This window comes from Balaenoptera borealis (assembly GCF_965194805.1).
Source record: "Balaenoptera borealis genome assembly, chromosome: 17".
In the NCBI taxonomy this organism is placed as follows: Eukaryota; Metazoa; Chordata; class Mammalia; order Artiodactyla; family Balaenopteridae; genus Balaenoptera; species Balaenoptera borealis.
The window spans coordinates 68,666,537-68,688,541 of record NC_138876.1 but is presented as its reverse complement, the minus strand read 5'-3'; the positions used below and the strand labels follow the sequence as shown (position 1 = coordinate 68,688,541).

Here is a 22,005-nt window from a genome sequence, read left to right as displayed (position 1 = left end):
AGGGAAGTCCCCCGAGTGATACATTTTTAAATACACTGTATTCATTTAAAAGGAGATATGGTCACTACAACTGAAATGTAACATTATTGGGCTGGGCAAAATAGATGAAGGGGATTAAGAGGTACAAAACTTAAATCATAAATAAATCACAGGGATGTAATATACAGCATAAGGAATAAGGTCAATAATATCGTAATAATGTTGTATGGGGGCAGATGGTTACTGGACTTATCGTCATGATCATGTCGTAATGTTTGCAAACATCAAATTGTTATGTAGTACACTGGAAACTAACATAATATTGTACATCAACTATGTTTCACTTTTTAAAAATTTAACATCATTGAAATACCTGAAACTCTCTTTTTGCTTTGGCACTTGGGGAAATGGAAAGTGGCCTAACTCTACTTTTTCATCATCAGTGGAACTTAAGGTAAGGTTGAATTAAATAATAAATTCCTGATATGTTTGTTCTCCCTCCACTAATTCCTTATGCTGTGGTGTGCATCTGTTGACTTATTCCGCATCCATATGAAATCACCCAAGCCCCTGGCATCAGAGACAGGCCAAGCAAAAAGGAGGAACTACTTTTTTCATTTCTTATTCAACTACCCCTTTGCTAAACAAATTTCCTTCTTTGAAAATAACTTTTTTTGTTTTCAATGAGAAGTGTAAGGCAAACTTCTTAACTAAATCAAAGAATGTCAGTAGTTCCTTGAACCAGCATTCTTTGGAAAACGGTGCTTTCAAAGTTATTAAGGTTACCAAAAAAATAAGCTGCCCAGGGAGTTCTCTGGCAGTCCAGTGGTTAGGACTTGGCGTTTTCACTGTCATGGCCGGGGTTCAATCCCTGGTCAGGGAACTAAGATCCCGAAAGCTGTGTGGCACGGCGCCCCCTCCGCAAAATAAGTGAAATTAAAATCTGATATTTAAAAAAAAAAAAAAAAAGCCCCCTAATTCAAAACAACCAGAAGCCTTTGATGCCCAGTGACAAGTCCTCACTCTAAGTCTGGGCCATCAAGCAGAACATGAGACAAAATGAGAATTTCAGAGAGTATTCATGTTGCCAAGGGCCAGATGATTTTTAAGTGTTTAAAATGTTTCATCCTTCAAGATTGAAATAAGCAACTTGAATCAAAAAAGTAATTTTTTGTGCTGTGGGCAATGATACTGATTACTGGGGAAAATAACAGCTGAAGAAGATGACAGACTGCCACTTAAGAAAGAAAAAATATGCCTGAAGATGAGGAAGTCATATAAAAATACACTGAAATCCATCAAGGGAATGGGTCACTTCACACGCTGTTTCCCTGTCACTGTTCCAAGACACCACAAGTGATGCAGTGTTTGTAAAAATCAGAAGGCTATTCTTCACGTCCAAATAAACTCTGGGACTTACCCCATTGACATAGCACTAACGAGCTTCTTTTGTTAATAAGTAAAACGTAGTCCTTATATATCCGTTTGGAAAACTTTCTTTTTTTTTTTGTTTTAGAATTTTTAATTTCTTTTCTTCAGGGAACTTGATCGGTATACTCTTTACCCAGCCCAATAAAATGACTGGAAAGAAGTAAGGAATTGAAGTTTTCACACACACAAAAAAATGAGCACCAAATCCCATCACTTTCATGTTACAAAGGCACAAAAGGGACAAAAACATCAAGGTCCTTTAGCCCGTAACAATTTCTGGGTTCAAGATTTCTTACTCTACAAAACTCTGGGGAATTTAGCCCAAGTTTATGTTCACAGTGAAAGAGAAACTGATCTAAAGTCAGTTTTGTTTTCTTTCACCAGTGACAGAATTGGTCAGCTTTTAGTCCAAGTCAGGAAATGAGGAAGTTGTGCCTCCCCACTAACCTGTAAAATCCTAGCTACTACGAACGGTAACAAATGACTTGACTTGCCATTTTTAAAGGACAGTGGAAATTTGCCATCTACAAAGAGGAACAAAGAGGCACTCTTGGAAATACAGGAACATACCAAGTGTTCGCAACAAAACAAACTGCATTCCCAGGGCAAAAGGTCTCTCTTCATCTTCTACGGACCTACGAAGAAGGTAAAGAAAGAAATGTTTTAGAATAATGGCCTCAAGAAAATGAATGTCAAATCAAGCTTGCTTAGCTGCAGAGCCAGGGACCAAACATGCTGGGCCAAAATATTGAATTCGCTAGAATTTACTAACAATAGTAGAACAAGACTGCTTATGGCTAAATCACCGAATAAAGGTCTCCCCAGTGAAGACTGCAAAGAAACTCCGATTAACTCTACTTTTTGTGTAAATAACGGTGGAAGGACAAAGGTTCAGAGCTGAAGGTATAGAAGGTGAAGGTACAGAAGTGGCTTTAACTGAGTCTGCTGAAGGTACAGAAGTGGCTCTGAGTTTGGAAAATCAATTCTGTTAAAAAATAATTATATATATATATATATATATATATATATATATATATATATGTAGCATTTTATCCTAACTATTGCATTCTTTTTTTCTGTTTGCCTGCACTTCCCAGAATGGTAGGTGTGTACACTGAACATGACTCCCATCATTTCTCAAGTATAGAGAAAAAAGGTTTTTTTTAAAAATGATCCCAAAATGTGTAGAAAACAAGTCAAAAGTTAGAAAAAGAATGAACCCTTCCCAGTCACCTCACATTTTCTTCTTTTCCTAAAACTTATGCTCCAAGTAATTCCCACATGGCAGGAAGATTGGAGTCTATTGATTTTGTAATTAGCAAAGATTAAAGGGCTCCTTTTCTCAAGTTTTGGGTTAGAAGCCGACTGGTGATCTGCCATGTTTGAACATTATAAAATGGGCAGCCCTTATCTGGGTTATTTAACATCTCCTGTAGAATTAAAGTTCAAAGTATTAGATTATTAATGATTCACATGTTTTCATGACGAGGTACTTTATCCTTTCTATCCCGTACACATAGGGTTCTCAGTATATAATGGACCAGCATGTTTGTCATCTTTTCCCCTAATTTCTTTATTTTCTCAGAGCAATTTCCCCAGCGTGGAACACATTTTTGTTACTACGTAAGTATCTGCTGATGGAGGAATTGAGTGAGTAAACCATTGGGACCAATGGGACTTTCGTGTGCTGTTATCTGTCAATGAATGCATCGGCTGAACGTGGTCTAATTCAGCATCCCATAGAAGGGAAGCCAGAATATGCAGAACAAGCATGGGAGCCGCCCAACTGCCCTGCTGAGAACGACGTCTCAGCAGATACGTCCCACCAGGTGCCCAGCATTGCGGGGTACTGAGGAGGCAGGGAGGGCATAAAAGGGAGAACAGAGACTGACACCCCTCACTCCCTCACCACCCTGCATCCCAGCCCCCCTAAAGCTGCTGTGGGCATGCTTTTGTTTCTTCACCACGCTGCCCCCTTCCTTCCTTGATCCACTGCGGTCTTTACTGCAAATACCAAAACTCTGATCCGAATGTGCTGGTGTCAGCATTTTAAATAGGGCTTCCATTAAGGTAACTTTCACATTCTCTCTTAGGAGCCAAAAATCACGAACAGGATATGGAACACAGCAAAGAAAGCACAGCACGAACAACTTAATAAATAACGTTTCCAGGTCTGCCCTTTCCTTGATTCAATGTCAAAATTTTATATGACAGTGAAATTAATTAAAGCAGCATTTGGAACTGCAAGACCAGCAGCAATGGCACTGATCCTGGAGTATTAACCATCTACAAGGTTGGAGATAATATTCTTCACTATGTGCACAATTTAGCAACTTCCCCAAATGACTTGCCGCCTCCTCCAGGGCCAGGTTTCTTGTAGCTATAACGGTCATGGCTTTCAGTTCCTGCACTTGAATCTTTTAGGGTAGAGACTTCAGGGACCAAAGGCACCCAAAATCAGTCTCCCTGAACTACAGGGAGAGAACACATCTGAATAAAGAAAGTTCGGAAGTATGAAATGGTACCATCTTCCTTTCCTTGCCTGACATGGGAAAACTCCCTTCTCTTAAGTTCACTGGGTAAATGTCTGAGCGCTTTCCTGCACTATCTCACTTTGCTTTCCTCTCTGTTTTACCACATCAGCCCCCAGTCTGGACCAGGAATTCTGGCAACTCCGAGTGTATAACCCACCCTAGACGTCAAATGCTGTCCTCACCTGAGAGTGACTATGATGGCTGACGGCTGGGCACATGCTGTGATGAAGGTCACTATGAACAGGAAAACTAAGAACGGGATGAGGGTGTTACAGCTCCGTTTACACTTCCCAGACACAGCATAGCCGTTCTCATTGAGATACGTCTTGACGATGACCACGCGGAGCTGGCTGCGCTGCCCCACTGTGGGGGGCGTGATCACTTGGCGGCTTTGGACGCAGGTGCACTCTGTGTAGTTCCGTATCTAAGTGATAACAAAGGTCAGTTGGATGCTAAGCAAAATTCAGCATAGGAATAGTCAGACAAAGTTAAAATGCTCTAAAATCACTCCAGCATTTAAAACTATGCAGAATATTTCATTGGAAATATCTTGTGGGAGTTCCCTGGTGGCCTAGTGGTTAGGATTCCAGGCTTTCACCGCCATGGCCCGGGTTCAATCCCCTGTTGGGCCTCACAGAGCGGCCAAAAAAAAAAAGAAAGAAAGAAAAGAAAATATCTTCCTCGTTTTAACAGTTAGGATCCAAACAGTGCATCTAACAACATCAAAATCTGCTGGTCAAGGTTGTTTAAACCTAAACTTTGATAAGAAGCTTTCAACATTCAATTCTATGCCATTCACATTCCATATGCTCATTCGGGGTCATAATCATATGCTGTTTCCATGGCTGTTTAATTCTTGGGCTCTCCGATTAAAGAAGCCCTTCAAAAACAGGAACTAAGCCTTATTTTTATTTGTGCTCACCGGAGTGCCTAGCATAACCCTGAACACAGTGTAGGACCTAAAGTAAATATCTGTTAAATAACTACAGAGAATTCATAAGGCAACCCTGATGACTTCAGCGTCTGTAATAGTGAACATATCATTGGCTCTTTCATTTGAAACCAGCTAATGCAAGGGACTAAAAACATGTTTCAAACAAAACAGCCAATTAACCTTTCCTGCCTATTATGCTGCTTTTACTGAATGGACATCAGATGAATTCACTGTCATTGTGACCTCTTGACCACCTAGAGAAGCAGGAGGAACAAATACAAAGATGGGCCACTGTTTGGCTGCCTGTGCTCCAAGGACTGTGGGCCTCTTTGTAAGAATGATGGCTGACCCGGGGATATGACCCCCAAGGAGCCCATGTTTTCCCCGCTCCCCTGAAGAGAGTTTTGAAGCCTCAGGTTATTGTTTATCTTGGCAAATGACCAGATGTCTGGACCAGAGTAAGGCCCAGAAAGCCTGATGTTATCTCCTTCCACCCCCTTCTTTTTGCACTCCCAGGAAAGATAGTCCAGAAATGGAACTAGATTCCATAAAACAGGACATGTGGCCATCTGTGTGCATGACCTCCTTAGGCATACTTATGTCCACATTTATTGCCAAGGGTAAGGTTGGTCAAAGTTGCTATCGATTTTTAATTATGCAATGCTCTTGGTTTTATCAATTGAGTTTTTAGTGTGTTGTTTGGTTAACCCTACAATGTGTAGCAAGACATCTTTGCATATTTCTGATTTATCCTTTCCAATAACTAGACTGGAAGACAAGTTGTATACATGGCTGCTTAAATAGGAATAATCCATGCCTCTGTTGTGAGAAAAGTATGTATCAATTTTTCAAATTGTGATAAGACAGAGACACTTCACGGCTTATGTGCTACTTATACGCTTGTGTTGTCAATTTTCAGCATGACATCAAGTGAGTGTAATAAAGTTATTTTTAAAGTTTAAAAAAAAAATGAGCACGCTGTACCAGAGGACTCACTCACTCCCAGGGCAGAACTTAGCCACTGAGAAGAATAGATCTCGTTGTCCCTTTCAATTCAGTCACACCCTGGAGCTCACCAATTACATAACGGGGGGCCAGCAAAAGGAATCTCAATTTATCACTATAGTTTAAAACTCAGAAATCAAATATGACATCCCCAAAACAGGCAGTCAACAGTATAATCCCGTATCGCCTGCACAGAACAAGCAAATGCACTTTAACCTTTTAATGAAAGCAGCCTCCTACAATCTGTTCTTATGCAAAGAATGAAACAAGGCTCAATAAAGAACTGAGTAGAATATGAAAATCTTCTCCCACAGTATTACAGACTATTTATAATTCACGGGGAAGGGAATTCTCAAAATAGCCTATTCTTGAACTGACAGAAATATCTTTACTCTGAAAGTTTAAAAAAAAAGTCTGAACTGATAATATAGTCTGTGAAAAATGGCCATTGCCCATCTACAGGCTCTGATCAGGGGAGGTGGTCTCCTATTCTCTTCTATCAGCACCAAATGTGGTCGTCTTGACCTTCAAGTCCATCACAAGGGCCCTGTCAGGGTAACAAAGGAGAAAGCTAGCACTCAACCTTATAAAATTTCACTGGGTTGGCACAGAATGTAAGCAGGGGAGTGCTGATGTGGAATCAGATCACCATACACAAATGCTCCCATCATCCCTGGAAAAAAAAATGATATAGTATTGCATAATTTTCTTTCCTCTGGGTGTTTGACAGAAGGTATTTTGTAGATTATTTGAAGTTTCTTGAAAAGGGAGACTGAAGCCTTGTGTTTGCATGTGAAATCTAACAACAGTACAGGAACTTGTGAAATATACTCACCCCAGTGCTCATGTTACCACTATTAACACAGCCAGCCAGACAAGGGTTAAAGTATGTAATTCCATCCGATCCACAGACTGGCTCATACTCGTGTATTTTACAACCACAATTCACATTGCAGCTTCCTGTCAGATTCCTGTGAGGCATGGTCAGAGAAGGTCTAAGAGAAAAAAGAAGTAGATCATGAGCAACATTTGCTAAAATAAAACTCATAGGACAGTTCTTGACGTTCAGTCATGTGTCCGTTTTAGAGAAGATATTCCCATGAAATCAAAGCCATGGTACCTTGACGTAGCACCCTAGATAATTATTTTTATGACTTTAAAACAAAACGTAAAGAAAAATGTTTCAATTTTCTGGTCCTACAGATTCAGTATGACGTTCGTATCAAATTATTTATCATACCTCAATTCCATCCTCCTTCTTGGTGATACGGATCTGGGCTCAGAAGTTCTAACCTTCATATAAATAAACTACTCACTTACTATAGACACTTGGCTCTATGTCTTAATAAATTGGACCCTCGATTTCTTTAACTGTAAAATGGAAGAAATACTCTTCTGTGCCAAACTAATAATATCATGATGAGGACATTAACATGGAATCCATCAATCAGAGTTATCAACATAAGGTCCTTTGACCAAAAACTTTAATTATTCTGGAATAAATTATCAAAGAAAGACATGGGACTCTAGAAAATCAAAAGGAGGTGATTTTTCGAAGACCGTCAGGAATCACATCACTGGTTTGATTCAGATGACCAGAGAAGAACCATTAAACTCTCCTTCCCTCAAGAATGCCCAGATGTGGATTTACAGGCAAACGTGATGGGTTCTGTTTTCTCATGAGATCATGATGTCTGATTCAAAGAAGTGATACAATATTTTAAACTCTAATAAAATCAGTTCAGGCAAGAAATATAAAAGGGGGACAAGGGACTTCCCTGGCAGTCCAGTGGTTAGGACTCTGCACTTCCAGTGCAGGGGGTGCGGGTTTGATCCCTGGTTGGGGAACTAAGATCCCACATGCCTCATGGCCAAAAAACCAAAACAGAAAACAGAAGCAATATTGTAACAAATTCAATAGAGACTTTAAAAATGGTCCACGTCAAAAAAATCTAAAAAAGGGGGAGAGGGCAGGCAAGTAAGGATATAGGGCCCGAGAGAGAGATGTAAGGAAATGGCTATGGAAAGACAGAGGCAGGCAGGTACCCAGAGGGAATCATGGAAGGATGAAAGGGGCTCTGAGTGCTCACATCCAGTGACCTCCTTCCTTTGCTTTCATGACCACCGTTTTTAGGTGTCACTGATGACGTACCATTCCTAAAGCCACATGAACTGGCGATAGCAGATCCTTCATTCACCTGCCCAACTATCCATCCTCCCTCCATCCAGCAGATATTTTGGAATGTCTGTTATGTTCCAGGACTTACCCTTAATGACTATGTTGAGTAACCACTCACCCAGTAGCTTAGTCCATCCCAACCATATGTATTAATCCATAAACATAAAGTGTTGTTTGTTCAAAGGCTTTTCCCCTGTGTCCTCTTTCACACGTTGATAACTGACTCATCGAATTTTAATGGAAGGAACAAGTTCACAGCAATATTTAAACCTTACCAAGAAAGACTTCCAAAGAGGCAAAAGGAAAATAAACTCTATTCTTCATTCATATCCCTCCACAGAAGAAATTGTCACAATACTCTCATAATTATTATATTCACCGACTCTTAGAATCATACCATTTGATAGTTAGAGAAAGCCTGAGCACAGCAACGAAGACCCAATGCAGCCAAATAAATAAATAAATAAATAAATAAATAAATTGAATATACCTTTAAAATGTGATTCGGGACCAGTAGTTCTCACAGGGGCAGCAATTTCGGCCATGTCAGGAGACATTTTTGTTTGTCACACCTAAAGGCATGCTACTGGCGTCTAGTGGGTAGAGGCCAGGGCTGCTTCTAAAAGTCCAACAATACACAGAACAGTCCCTCCCCAGGATAAGGAATTAACTCACCCAAATCTCGATATACTGAGTCTGAGAAACCCTGTTCTAGACCTATTTCCACATTCCAAGGATGATGAAATGGACGTCTGAGGAAGCCAAATGATTCATTATGAGGCTGATTAGTGCTATTTTTAAAAAACATTTATTTATTTATTTATTTATTTTTGGCTGCGTTGGGTCTTAGTTGTGGCCCGTGGGCTCTTTAGTTGTGGCGCGTGGGCTTAGTGGCCCCACGGCATGTGGGATCTCTGTTCCCCAGCCAAGGATCAAACCCGCACCCCCTGCATTGGAAGGCAGATTCTCAACCACTGGACCACCAGGGAAGTCCCAATTAGTGCTGTTTTAATTGATATCACATGAAGAGTATTCTGTGTGAATTACTATTATCTTCACTAGTTCTTCAAGAACCAAACTGCAAGCCATGACCAAATAAAAGGGATTTATATGCCTGCATGCTTAGTCACTAAAAATGACACGCTTCAAATCCATACAACAGGGTTTTTACTATGCATATTTAAAAGTTACAAGGAATTTCCTATTAACAGCATACTTCATATTCATTTATGACAGCCACATACTTCAAATATCTCTCCTTTATGGGTATGTTCACTCAAGAGAAAGGAATCTAAAGAGAATGTCAACAGATGCTCAGAACACACACCAATGACAGGAAGGCAAAAGCTTTCCTGAGTTCTGGAAACAAAGGTACAGTCCCAGGTCACCCTTGGGTATGCTTGCTTTTCTCATGAGATCATCGTGTCTGATACAAAGAAATGATACAACATGGAAAGCTCTTAAGGAAATCAAAACAAGCAACAAATATAAATAGCAGTGAAAAGAAAGAGGCATTCATGGAAAATGTCATTCGGAAAAAAGGCCATAGTGGCACAAAAAAAAGAAAGATGCTGACACAGTTAATCCTTTACACTGCGCTGATTTAAAAAAAAATTATTTTTAAGAATAATAACATCTTGTTTGACTATCACTCACACTCCAGAAAACAGACTGGATTAGAATAATAGTGCAAGTGTTTAAATCGGAGTCACTCCAAGCAACCTCTCATTAGCCTGAGCTAAGACCATCATGGGAGTACAAAATTTACAAGGACTGTAGTACACCACACTCATCCTTGTGCAAAGGGACAGTACGTCACCCTTCTAATAAATGAAAACATTACTGACAAGTTAGCCTTGCAAACAAGAGGCTCATGTTAACTCAGTGTCCATGTAAGTGTTCTTTCCATGACAGGAACAATGACTCACTAACAAATGCCTTATAACTGCATGGTCCAAGCTGTAAACCTAGGTCACACATGACATGTTACTATAAAAATCATGGAATTATACAATTAGAGAGATGGGAGGAGTCTCTGAGGTTAACTGGTACAACTTACTGATTTTCAAGCCTAGGAAACTATGAAAGGTATAATGACATGCCCCACGATCATTGAGGCTTTAAGAAAACCAGCCATGGGGAGACCAAAAGCATGAACAAAAAAGGGAAGAAGAGCAAGCTTGCTGCCTAATTTTCATTAAATCAACTGCTTAAGGATCCATGTTTATTTAAAGTAATATACAACAATAAAACAGACTGAGGTTTAACGTAAGTAAAAATCTCTACCATAGAGCCATTACAGCTGGGTATGTAAGGATACAGTTGCTCTCAAATCACACACATATTCTCACACACACACACACACACACACAAATTGTGTCACATCACCCCACCCCAAAACCTAAAGAACGCTTGGACTTCCCCACCTGACACACTTCTACTGGTTTCCACAAATCAAAGAGGATCCCCTCAACCTTTCTGCCTCCTGTTAATTTTCTCCTTACTAAGAGATATGACAAATAGGGATCCGTACATCTTATATTCAAGCCACATGGATTAAAAGAGTATGACCCACGCAACAAAAACCTTTCAGGCAAAATATACTAATCAACTAAAAGAAATGGTATCTTTCTCATAATTTCTTAAATTTTTATCAATTTATCTCAGTCTTTAAGGAGACTTCAATTAGAATGTTTCTTTTCAATTCTGCTTAAATTCTTGGCTTTATATTAAAGCCCTTCCTTGGCCAGATATAGCTGTGCAACTTCAGGTTTATAAATAATACTACTGGCTTCCCTGGTGGTGCAGTGGTTGAGAGTCCACCTGCCAATGCAGCGGACACGGGTTCGAGCCCTGGTCTGGGAAGATCCCACACGCCGCGGAGCAATTGGGCCCGTGAGCCACAACTGCTGAGCCTGCGCGTCTGGAGCCTGTGCTCCGCAACAAGAGAGGCCGCGGTGGTGAGAGGCCCGTGCATCGCGATGAAGAGTAGCCCCCGCTTGCCGCAACTAGAGAAAGCCCTCGCACAGAAGCGAAGACCCAACACAGCCAAAAATTTAAAAAATTTAAAAATAAATAAATAAAAATTTTTAAAAATGGAGTTAAATTAGATTATTTTAAAAAATAATAATAAATAAATAAATAATACTACTAACATCATCATCATCATTTAGAACTAACATTTACATAGTCCTAGTTTTACTCCAGGACTCGTGCACTGAGATCTCTGTAGAAGTTACCTCATGCATTCCTCATGAGAATTAAAATTATTATGACTGTGTCTCCAACGTTCAGATAATGAAACTGAATATCTGAGAGGATAAGATAGGTACTGTTAAAGTTCACAAAACTAGTAAGAATCAGGGAGGGATTTAAACCCAGTTATCTCTGTCTCCACAGTGTGTACCCTTAAACCCCGACAGCAGTGGACCCGCTTTGTGTAACTGGCCGTGGTTTTCCTTGAGTCTTCTGTGTGCTCACCCTGCGCCTTCTTCTTCCTCTAATGCAGCTTTCCTAGCACTCAGCTCTCACTGTGCTGAGCATTAGAGTCAGAAAGAGCGGGTTCACGGAATTCCCTGGTGGTCCAGTGGTTAGGACTCTGTGCTTTCACAGCTGAGGGCCCAGGTTCAATCCCTGGTCGGGGAACTAAGATTCCGCAAGCCGCTCAGCACGGCCACAAATAAAAAAATAAAATAAAAAATAAAAAGAGTGGGTTCAATTCCATATCTACAATTCACCAGTGCCATGAACAAATCCAGAGCGACTTCACTTGTGTTGTAAAATAGAGACCAGAATATCTATATCGCAGGGTTGATGGGGGGATTAGATAAGTAAATGGATACCCAGCGCCCAGCGAGTTCCTAGCACGTAACAGGCACGAAGGTACTGATGTGTTTTCTTTATCTACACAGGGCAGAAGCAGGAAGGAATAAAAGTAACACAGTCACAAACACAAAGAGCACAAAAGGCCTTCATGATGATTTTCTTTTCAAAAAGGAAGGGGTCATTTTCTTATTTACTCATATAGAGAACAGTTGGAAAACTGGATGAGGGTCCAGTTGCAGGCCTACCATGTAGAAGCTGTATGACCTTAACAGCCTAACAGTTAGTTAATGGTTGTCAACGCCCCTCCTGCCTACGTGAGCGGAGAGAAGCATGATCAACACAGGGGAGTAGGTGATAACTCATGGGATAGCTTAGGGTTCCCCAGGACTCTACTCATGAAAGTTACGGTTACTGCATCCAATCATTCTTTTTATTGTTAAAGCTTCCCTTCGCTTTGTAGTCAACAAATTCAAACCAGATATAACTTGAAATTTACATATAATAACCTACAACTTATACAAACCGTCTCTTTAAATCCAGAATCATTTTTAATAAAATGATGTGTCCCTTAACAACATCTTGAAACGCCTTTATTTATTTTTAAAGTAATACATATTCATTGTAGAAAATTTGGAAAATACAAAAGGACTAAAAAGTCAAATTAAACTCACACAGTAATACTACAATCCAGGAATATCCACCATTATGATTTTAGTATATTTACTTCCCTTTGCTCTTTTTTCAATATGCATATAAATTAACGTTAATAACATATTGTTATCAAGATTTCACAGAGTGTTCTAAATTCTATTTTTCCTGCTAACATTATATGATGAACATTTTCTATTGACTATGTTAATATGACGTTATGAATGGCAAATTTGGTCCCGAGTTTAATAATATAGGTTCAAGGCTTACTGTGTTTAAACAGATATTATATAGTTTTACAGAGTTCCTGTAATTTGTTTAGATCTCAGTTACAAAACTTAAAACTCACTGGAAAGAAAATTTGCATATATTTTATATCCCCTCGATACTCCTAAAAATGAAGTAAAGCAAATTTTGTTTGTATCTCCCAAATAGAGCCAAAAATAAATCAAATCATATACTTACAGCTAGAAATGAACTGTAAGCCTATTAATAAAAGTAGCCAAGATAGTCCAGAAACACACATATCTAAGATCCTTTAAGTAAACTATTTTTTCTCTACTTTTCAAGAATTGCCTTTAAAATTAGTAATACCTATAATAAATAAAAGATCTTGAATGGCACCAAAGAAATTAAATAGGAAAAAAAAAACGTTCAGAAGGTTAAGTTGTCTGTGAAACACAGAAGAGAGGAATGGTTTAATTAGAGAAATTAGGAATGATCTGGCTAGAAATACTAGTCACTCAAAGGCTGGTAGTAGAATACTATCTAAATACTGGCAGGATGGCAAGTTCAGGAGTGGTGACAAAGATGATGAAATGTACCTTTGGTGAGTTGCAGCAAAGGTCTGAATTAACAGACAATATTTATGTCTCAGTACCTTGGGACAATAAAACTATATTGAGAGAGGTAACTTGAGAAGAACACCCCAACCCCTGAGATTTTGGACCTGTGGACTCGTGGATCACAGGCATTGCCGAAAACGCTCTCAGAAAACTGAGCAAATGCATCTTCGTCATGTCATAGCTCAAGAAATCATCCCTGGAAAGTTCTGACCCAGTAACTCAAGTCTCCAAATCAGAAGATGATATAATAGATTTTAGTTTAAGTTCAAAGAGATGACACTTGATGAAAGATAATAAAGCTAGAATTATTAAATGATTTATCAAGACAGTACTGTTGAAAAATTCTGTACATGGACCTCAGATTTAACCCCATTTGAAAAAACTATTTGAAGGTAAAGAACAAACAACTCACATTATACAATGTGTTTATATAAAGTATTGCTTAAGCTACAGTTTTCACTGGCTCCTTTGTCGACAAAATGATTAGGACACAGCTGTGTGAAATACAGTTCGGCAGACACAGAGGGGAAGCAAAACACATTTCTTAATTAAAACTGCAGGGAAATTGTGGGTGCTAGGAAGATCAAATCTGAATTTTTTTTCTTTAGTTTCGTCATATTGTGGTTAGAACACTTAACATGAGATCTACTCTCTTAACAAAATTTCAAGTGTACAGTACAGTATTGTTGACTACAGGCACAAAGTTGTACAGCAGATGTCCAGAGCTTAGTCACCTTTTTTGTTGTTATTGTTTTGTTTTGTTTTAGAAAAATAAAGATTTATTTTGAAGGGAAGTGAATAAATCTTTAATATAATCTATACTGAGTGACCAAACCAAGTTAATATTACTGTTTAAATTGCCCGCAATTACCCTAAGGATCAAAGTTTGGCACAATTGTCAATGTTTGCCTACCTCATAAAGACACCTCCCTCTAAATTCAGAAGATAAAGGAAACTGGAGATCTGACGTTTTGTGGGGTGGGGAGGGCTGTCCAAGGCCATTTAGTGAAGTGGACACGCCTCCTTTGGGCATCATCAACATTAGAGCTTGTTCATCTTGCTTTATTAAAACACTGTTTCCATTGATTGGTCACTCCATGTTTCCCCCTTCCCCCAGACCCTGGCAACCACCATTCTGCTCTTTGATTCTATGAATTTAACTATTTTAGATACTTCATACAGGGCTTCCCTGGTGGTGCAGTGGTTGAGAATCTGCCTGCTAATGCAGGGGACACGGGTTCGAGCCCTGGTCTGGGAAGATCCCACATGCCGCGGAGCAACTGGACCCGTGAGCCACAATTGCTGAGCCTGCGCGTCTGGAGCCTGTGCTCCGCAACAAGAGAGGCCACGATGGTGAGAGGCCTGCGCACTGCGATGAAGAGTGGCCCCCGCTTGCCACAACTAGAGAAAGCCCTCGCACAGAAACGAAGAGCCAACACAGCCATAAATAAATAAATAAATAAAAATTATTAAAAAAAAAAAAGAGGAATCATACAGTATTTGTCTTTCTGTGACTATTTTCTTTCACTTAGCATAACGTCTTCAAGGTTCATCCATTTTGTCGCATATTACAGAATTTCTTGTTTAAGGCTGAATCTTATTCCATTATATGTATATATGACATTTTCTTTATCCATTCAGCCGCTGATGGACCTTTAGGTTGTCTCCACATCTTGGCTATCAAATCTGAATTTTCTAAGGGAACCACTAATAACACATCAGGTTCATTCTACCAAAAAACTGTGACTCCATTTTGGCTCAATAGGAAAAGTTCATCTTTCTAAAACATCCCAACCCCATCCCAGGCACTTAGGTGTCTCTTGAGCACTCGATGCTAATTCAGAGATGGGTTAGTCATTAATTCCTTTAATGTTAGAAAATTCACCATGCTGGTGAACCTGGAGCTTCTCACACACACTTTAATAAATGGAATTGGCTTATATATTGTGCTTTCTTCTTTGTGTTTCTTTTCTACTTTCAGGACAGCTTAATAATCAAAAACATTACATTCAAAATCAGAGAAACCTCAGTTCCAGTCCTAGCTCTATCATTTTCTAGCTGTGTGACTTTAAGCAAGTTATTTGATCCCTCTGAATTTCTCTGTCCTCATATTTAAAATGAGAAGAATAACATTAAATAGTTATTTAACAATTGCTTATTACTGTGGGTTTTATTCCATTTTATCCTCTCTATAATTCTAAGAGATCAAGACTATTATTAGCCCATCTTAATGACGAGGAAATTGAGGCACAGAGAGGTTAAGGAATTTGCCAAGTACCTTACTCAATCTTCACAGCAATTCAACACGATCAATACTATCAGTATCCTTACCCTAAAGATGTAGAAACCAAGCACAGAAAGATTAACTAATTTGCCCATACTCACACAGCTAGAAAGTGGCAAGGCCAAATATTAGTGCACTATTGAAAGAAATGGATGCATTCTCTATAGCTTTCTGAGTAAGGAGGTGGTGTGTGCACTTAGATGTGTGCTTATATAAAATACAAAATGTATAACAGCACCTCAGTGTAGTACTCAGAAAGGATACAAACTCTAAAATAGATAATCTGGGTTTCATTCAGTTCCACTCGTTATTAACTGATGACTTTGGGCAAATCATTTACTCTCTAACCTCAGTTTCTTTAACTGAAATATGCGGTTAATAACACATACAGTGGAGTGATGTTAATAACACATACAGTGGAGTGATGTTAATAACACATACAGTGGAGTGATGTTGTAAGCAGTGTATATAAAAGATATACATGAGTGTCAATCACCATACCTGAGCCAAACAGGTGTCTAACAAAGGCTCCTTTCTTCACTGCCACTCCCTTCATCTCTCTCTTTATCAGCTTTAAAGGAGAAAAATCCCACATGCAAGGCTCAAAATCATGCAGAACTACCATTTTTACTAGGAAGGCCAACCATGTACTGATGAGCAGGTTGTGCACTGCACAAGAGCACCCAGCCAAGGGAGCAAGGAGAGGCTGAAATGTAGTCCATACCCTGCTTGGAGAAAGGGCCCCATTATTCTTCACACAAAGGTAACTGCTACTCTAAAAGTGTCAAACCTGTGCAGCTGTACCACCCAAAAGTGTTTATACTGATTCAATTTTAACTCTCTTCCTAGAAGTATTTGGGGAGCTAGAGGAATTCTCCAAGGAAGCTGGGTTTTTCTTTTGCTAGTTTATAAACTTCGATGAAGTCAGGTCGCAAATATTAGAATGAATGGATCCTTGCAGCAGTCTCTGGCACTCCTAATAAACTTTTTCTTTGTTGAATACAATTAAATAAGAAGAAATGTACCGTAAGTCATGGATTCAGATAACTACAATGTTTATTTACATCAAGTTCTTACTACTTTCAGCATCACTACATAAGTAACGTCCCAGTGCAGAGGTGGATGCCAGACATTCATTAATCTTTTAAAAAGGAAAAAAGAGTCGCTTTGCATGATCTAGAAAGGAAGGGAGTAAAGCCAAGAAACTAACTTTTTTCAACACATACTAAGTCTTAGACTCTGTACTGGGAAATATCAAAAACCTTCCCTTACAGGGGCTTCCCTGGTGGCGCAGTGGTTGAGAATCTGCCTGCCAATGCAGGGGACACGGGTTTGAGCCCTGGTCTGGGAAGATCCCACATGCCGCGGAGCAACTAAGCCCGCGAGCCACAACTACTGAGCCTGCGCGTCTGGAGCCTGTGCTCCGCAACAAGAGAGGCCGCGGTAATGAGAGGCCCGCGCACCGCGATGAAGAGTGGCCCCCGCTCGCCGCAACTAGAGAAAACCCTCGCACAGAAACGAAGACCCAACACACCCAAAAATAAATAAATTAAAAAAAAAAAACCTTCCCTTACATAATCCTCAAAATCAAAGCTACAAATATTTGTTTATAATATTTAAACGCTTCAAACTGGAGATTGAGGATGGAGGAAGGAGACACTGACTTTTCATTTTCTACCCTTCTGCATTATTTTAATTCTTTCAACCGCATGTGTGTTACTTTAATTATGCTTGTAACCAGGTATGATTGACATTATTGCCATTTTATATACGAGGAAGCCAAGAGTTAACAATGTTAGATAATTTTTTACAAGGTCACATAGCTAGAAAATGATGGCGCTATTACTTGCCTTTGAAAATAATACTATCTTTGAGGGGAGAGGGAAGAAAAATTCAAGGAATTCTTACTTGGGACCTCTTTTTTCTCAGTAATAAGGAATAGGACGTTGTCCGACAAGAAAAACAAGCTAGGGTAAGATAAAAAAAAACTTGAAGAAAGGAATTCTTTTTAAATGGACCAATATGAGGCATAGGAAAGGAAGCTGACTAGGGCCAAGTAAATGGATTGCTCAGCAAAGATGAGGCCTTCTAAGATTGGAACTCATCAATTTGTAATGGAGCAAATCAGCACAATTATATAATTTTTTTCCAGTAGTGCTAGGGAGTCCAGAATCAGTTGATTCAGGATTGGCAAGACTGATGTGGTGTTAAGCAAAAGGCTTAGAAGTCTTGAGGGGACTTGCAGTTTAAAAGCAGGTAAGACATGGAGTCTGCCTTCCACCGCTTCTGAGAAGGCACTTGAAATAAAAGTGAGTATAATGAAAATGAATCGAGCTGGCAAAGAGAAATGGAAAGAGCGACACCAAACTCCATGAAAATAAAAGTGGACAGGCAAAGGTTCATGTGAAATGAGCAGATGCCACCTTGGAGAAGAGCCAGCCTGCCCCATGGAACCTCTACACGACTCTGAATCCAAATCCAGCAGGTGCAACAGGGAGCAAAAGTGACTGTGAAGCTGAAAACAATGCGACTAACTGGAGATCTGAGGGAGAGAAGACTGTATCAGTGGGCCCTTCCACTCTCATACCCACCCCCTCCATCCCCAATTCAGAGCCCCGAAATTCATCAGAAAGCTCTTCTAAAGAAATTGGAACAAAATTTAAAAGCTAAGCTTCTACCTTAGATGTTGACAAATCAGGATAAAACTCCCTTGTTCTTGTGTGTGGTGGGGGGTGAGTGGGGAAGAGGGACACATAACCTGACAGATGCTAGACTGAGTCTTGTCAACCTGTAAAATCCAGAGTAAATGAACAGAAAAATTGACATTTCAAATAAAATGATAAAATGTAAGACACAGAAACAAAGTAAAAAAAACTGAATTATATGCACAGGGAGATCTGAGAAGATATTACTCCTGTTCAAACAACAGGAGGACGCTATTAAAAGGGAACACTCAGAATGCCGAAGAAAAAATTATTTTCAAAATTTAAAATTTACATAAAGAATAAAAAAGCAGGTTTGGAAAAATCTCTCATAGCAAAGAAAATATGAAATATGAGAAAACAAGTTAAACATACAGGTAACGAGTCTGTAAGTTCCAACATCTGAAAATCAGGCGTCCTGGAGAACATAGTGAAAATGAAGAGGAGAACGAGTAAAGATATAGTAGAAGAAAATCTCCCTGAGGTTAAAAGAAAAAAAAGGACATATGTGTTAGATTAAAAGTGCCTAATACAATGCATGAACAAAGCCCTGGGCCAAGACATTCATGCGTTTGTCCATTCATTCATACAACAAACTTTGTTGTAGATGGCGGGGCTGCAACTATTACGTAGGCAGCTATAATAACTGTTCTCAAGGAGCTCATATTTTAGAGACAAAAGACAAGAGCAAAGCAAGTAAACAAGACGATTTCAGATAGTGGCACGTTCTACAAGGAAACTGAAGAGGTGATGTAATAAAGAATGAGGGGAGAGTGGGCTCCCTTATATTGGGCAGAGAGGGAAAGTCTCTCCAAGAAAGTGACATTGGAAGAGTCCAGACAAGACAAAATCGGAGGGTAGAGCATTCCTTATGGAATTTCAGAACACCTTGAATAAAAAATATCCTCAAAACTTCCAAATAAAGTTGGTAATGGAGAAATGAGAACTCAGACTGAAATTAAACTTCATTTAAGTATCTGCAACATTAAATGCTAGATGACAAAGCAATGGTTTCCAAGTTCTCAGAAAAACAAATGTTTAACCTATAATTCTATACCTACTCCAACTATCATTTAAATGTGAAAGAAGAATAAAGACATTTTAATACACTTACAGTTTCAGACAGCTTTTTTTTCCATGAACCCTTCCCTAGGAAGTTATCCAAGGATTTTTTCTGGCAAAATGAGGAGTTAACAAATAAATAACTACACAGACAAAACCTAGTGGATACAATTGAGATCTATGAAAGGAAGTTCCAGGATATAAGTTATGCCAAAGAGCAACCAATCCAATTGAAGCAAGATTATGGAGAGTTTCAGAAAAAAAGGATTCAATAAAACAGAAAGTATAATGAGAACTTAAATATATATATGGACAAGATAAACGCCAGTAGTAGGAGAAAGAACAGGCCTTTGGAACTCAAGGACAAACACCACAAGAAAGTCGTGGCCCAAATATGATACAATTTTAAGCAGGTTCCCTTCCCCACCCTACTTAGTAGATGACTACATCTTTTTCCACCCCATCTATTTTCTGGAGAAAATGAACCAAAGGCTCTGGACTTAAGAGCACCACATGAAAGAGACCTTTGGCAAGATGCTAGGATGACAGAGGAATTTGGTAAAAGTTTGCAAAATGAACAGTAGCACCCTAGCCTCTTCCACCAACCACCCTACTCCCAGCTCTAGAATGTCAGCAGCTAGACTTATGACCCTGAACCCACCGCAACACAGCCCAAGCCAGGAGATAGGAGCATCCTTCTCTTGAGGAACTGAAGCACCTCAAAGGTAAGACCTCAGGTTCTGACACTGAGCACCCCAATGAAAATGCCAGCTGTCCCCCTGCAATTACCCTACAGTGAGATCCACTAAATGACAAGCCATAATGAGATATAATATAGTTTATAAAGAATAAGAAAAGTAAAGAATCAATGAAGGAGAGATAGGAGAAAAAAACTGTGGAGAGAAAATATCAACAATTGCATTTTTTTAAAAATTTAAAACAGAAACAAAAGACATGGTCTCCAGACATTAAAAGTTCATCAAGTGCTCAGAGGGAAAAAAAAAGTGTATTGTGGTGAAATTTGGGAATACTGGGAATAAATGGAAACTCCCAGGAAGGAAAAGTAGGGCACATACAAAGGATTGGGAAAAAGAAAGGCCAGAATTCCCACAAGAGCATTAGAAATTAGACAAAAATGGAGTGAAAACTTTAAATTTTTTAGTGAAAATGATTCATCCCGTCCAAAGTTCTTAACCCAGCCAGTCTGGCAATCAAATGTAATTGTTAAAAAAAAAAAAAGAAAAAGAGGCTATTTCATGAAAAATCTCCAAAAAAAAAAAAAAAGTAACAGCCTTGACAGCCTTCCTGTAGCTACTGGAGGATGTGCTCTAACAAAATGGGGGAGGAAGCCAGAAAAGAGGCATCCACAGAACGCAGAAAATGAAGGATCAGCACAGAGAGAGGCAAGTGAGATTCCTGGGGCAACAGCGGGGCAGCAGGCCCAGAGCACTCCCATACAGATGACTCCAAGGGGTGGGGAAATGGAATCCTGAGCTCATCGGATGGGTGAAGAGTCATATTCAGAGTTCTTGAGCCCTTAGAGGATATGGGAAGGCAGAAGCAGACTCAAAGAAAACAAAGGAAATGAAAATAAGGCAGTGATTTAATTCCAGGAAAATCACTGCTGTACAAAGGAGGAAATCTAATCACGATACAGAACTTGTGCCTCAGCTGCTAACAATACTGTCATAATCATACCATGAAAATATCAAAAAAGGATTTGAGCACAACTTGTGAAGCAAATGCTAGACTCCTCATTTACTAAGACAGGAGGTCATAAATAATGTCTTCATTTGGTTAATTTATACAGTATGCTTTAAAAATATAGAGGTAAATACCAGAAGAGATAGCTAAAAAGAATTTTAAATTATTGCCCCTGGGAAGCAGGGTCAGGAGACTGCTGGTTTTTTCTTACTAACTTTTAATATTCTATTTATGTTTTCCAACTGTAGTAAAAATAATTTGATAGAAATTGTTCTTAATGGATTAGTGATGACTAATAACAATAGCTAACTATCACTGAGCACTTACTGTGTGCCAGGAGAGCTGAGAGCTTTACACATGTTTCTTGTGTAATCCTTGCCTGTGATCTTTAGGTCAATAGACTAAAGGTTTGGGCCCATGAAAAATTCACATGTTGAAAGCTAACCCCAAACGTGATGGTATTTGGAGTTTGGGGCCTTTGGGAGGTGATTGGGTCATGAGGGTGAAGCCCTTATGAATGGGATTAGTGACCTTACAAAAAGGATCCTAGGGAGATGCCTCACCCCCACCATGTGAGGACACAGCCAGAGACAGCCATTTATGATCCAAAAAGCAGGTCCTCACAAGACACCGAATCTGCTAGCACCTTGATCTTGGACTTCCCAGCCTCCGGAATCGTGAGAAATAAACTTCTGTTGTTTCTAAGCCATCTAGTCTATGGTGTTCGCTTACAGCAGCCTGAACGGATTTATATACTGATACGTGTCAGCCATACCTCAGTTTTGCCCTCTGTGAAATCAGAATAATAATAGTACCTACCTGATTAGGCCTGTTATGAGGATTAATGAGTTAATATACCTAAAACATTTAGAA

At 39.4% G+C, this 22,005-nt stretch overlaps 1 protein-coding gene across 5 annotated transcripts in view; it reads right to left on the bottom strand.

The window, feature by feature from the left end:
- Window positions 1-22,005, bottom strand: part of SLCO5A1 (solute carrier organic anion transporter family member 5A1) — a 131,876-nt gene that overhangs the window by 8,113 nt on the left and 101,758 nt on the right. For 4 of the 5 annotated variants that reach the window (XM_082363417.1, XM_082363416.1, XM_082363419.1 and 1 more), the window contains 3 exons: window positions 6,719-6,878; window positions 4,127-4,368; window positions 1,981-2,045 (listed from right to left, as the gene is read on the bottom strand). In XM_082363417.1, coding sequence (XP_082219543.1) covers window positions 1,981-2,045; window positions 4,127-4,368; window positions 6,719-6,878 — 467 coding nt within the window. Of the gene's footprint in view, window positions 1-1,010; window positions 2,046-4,126; window positions 4,369-6,718; window positions 6,879-22,005 lie in introns of those variants that run through there. The other variant, XM_082363420.1, reaches the window with a different exon arrangement.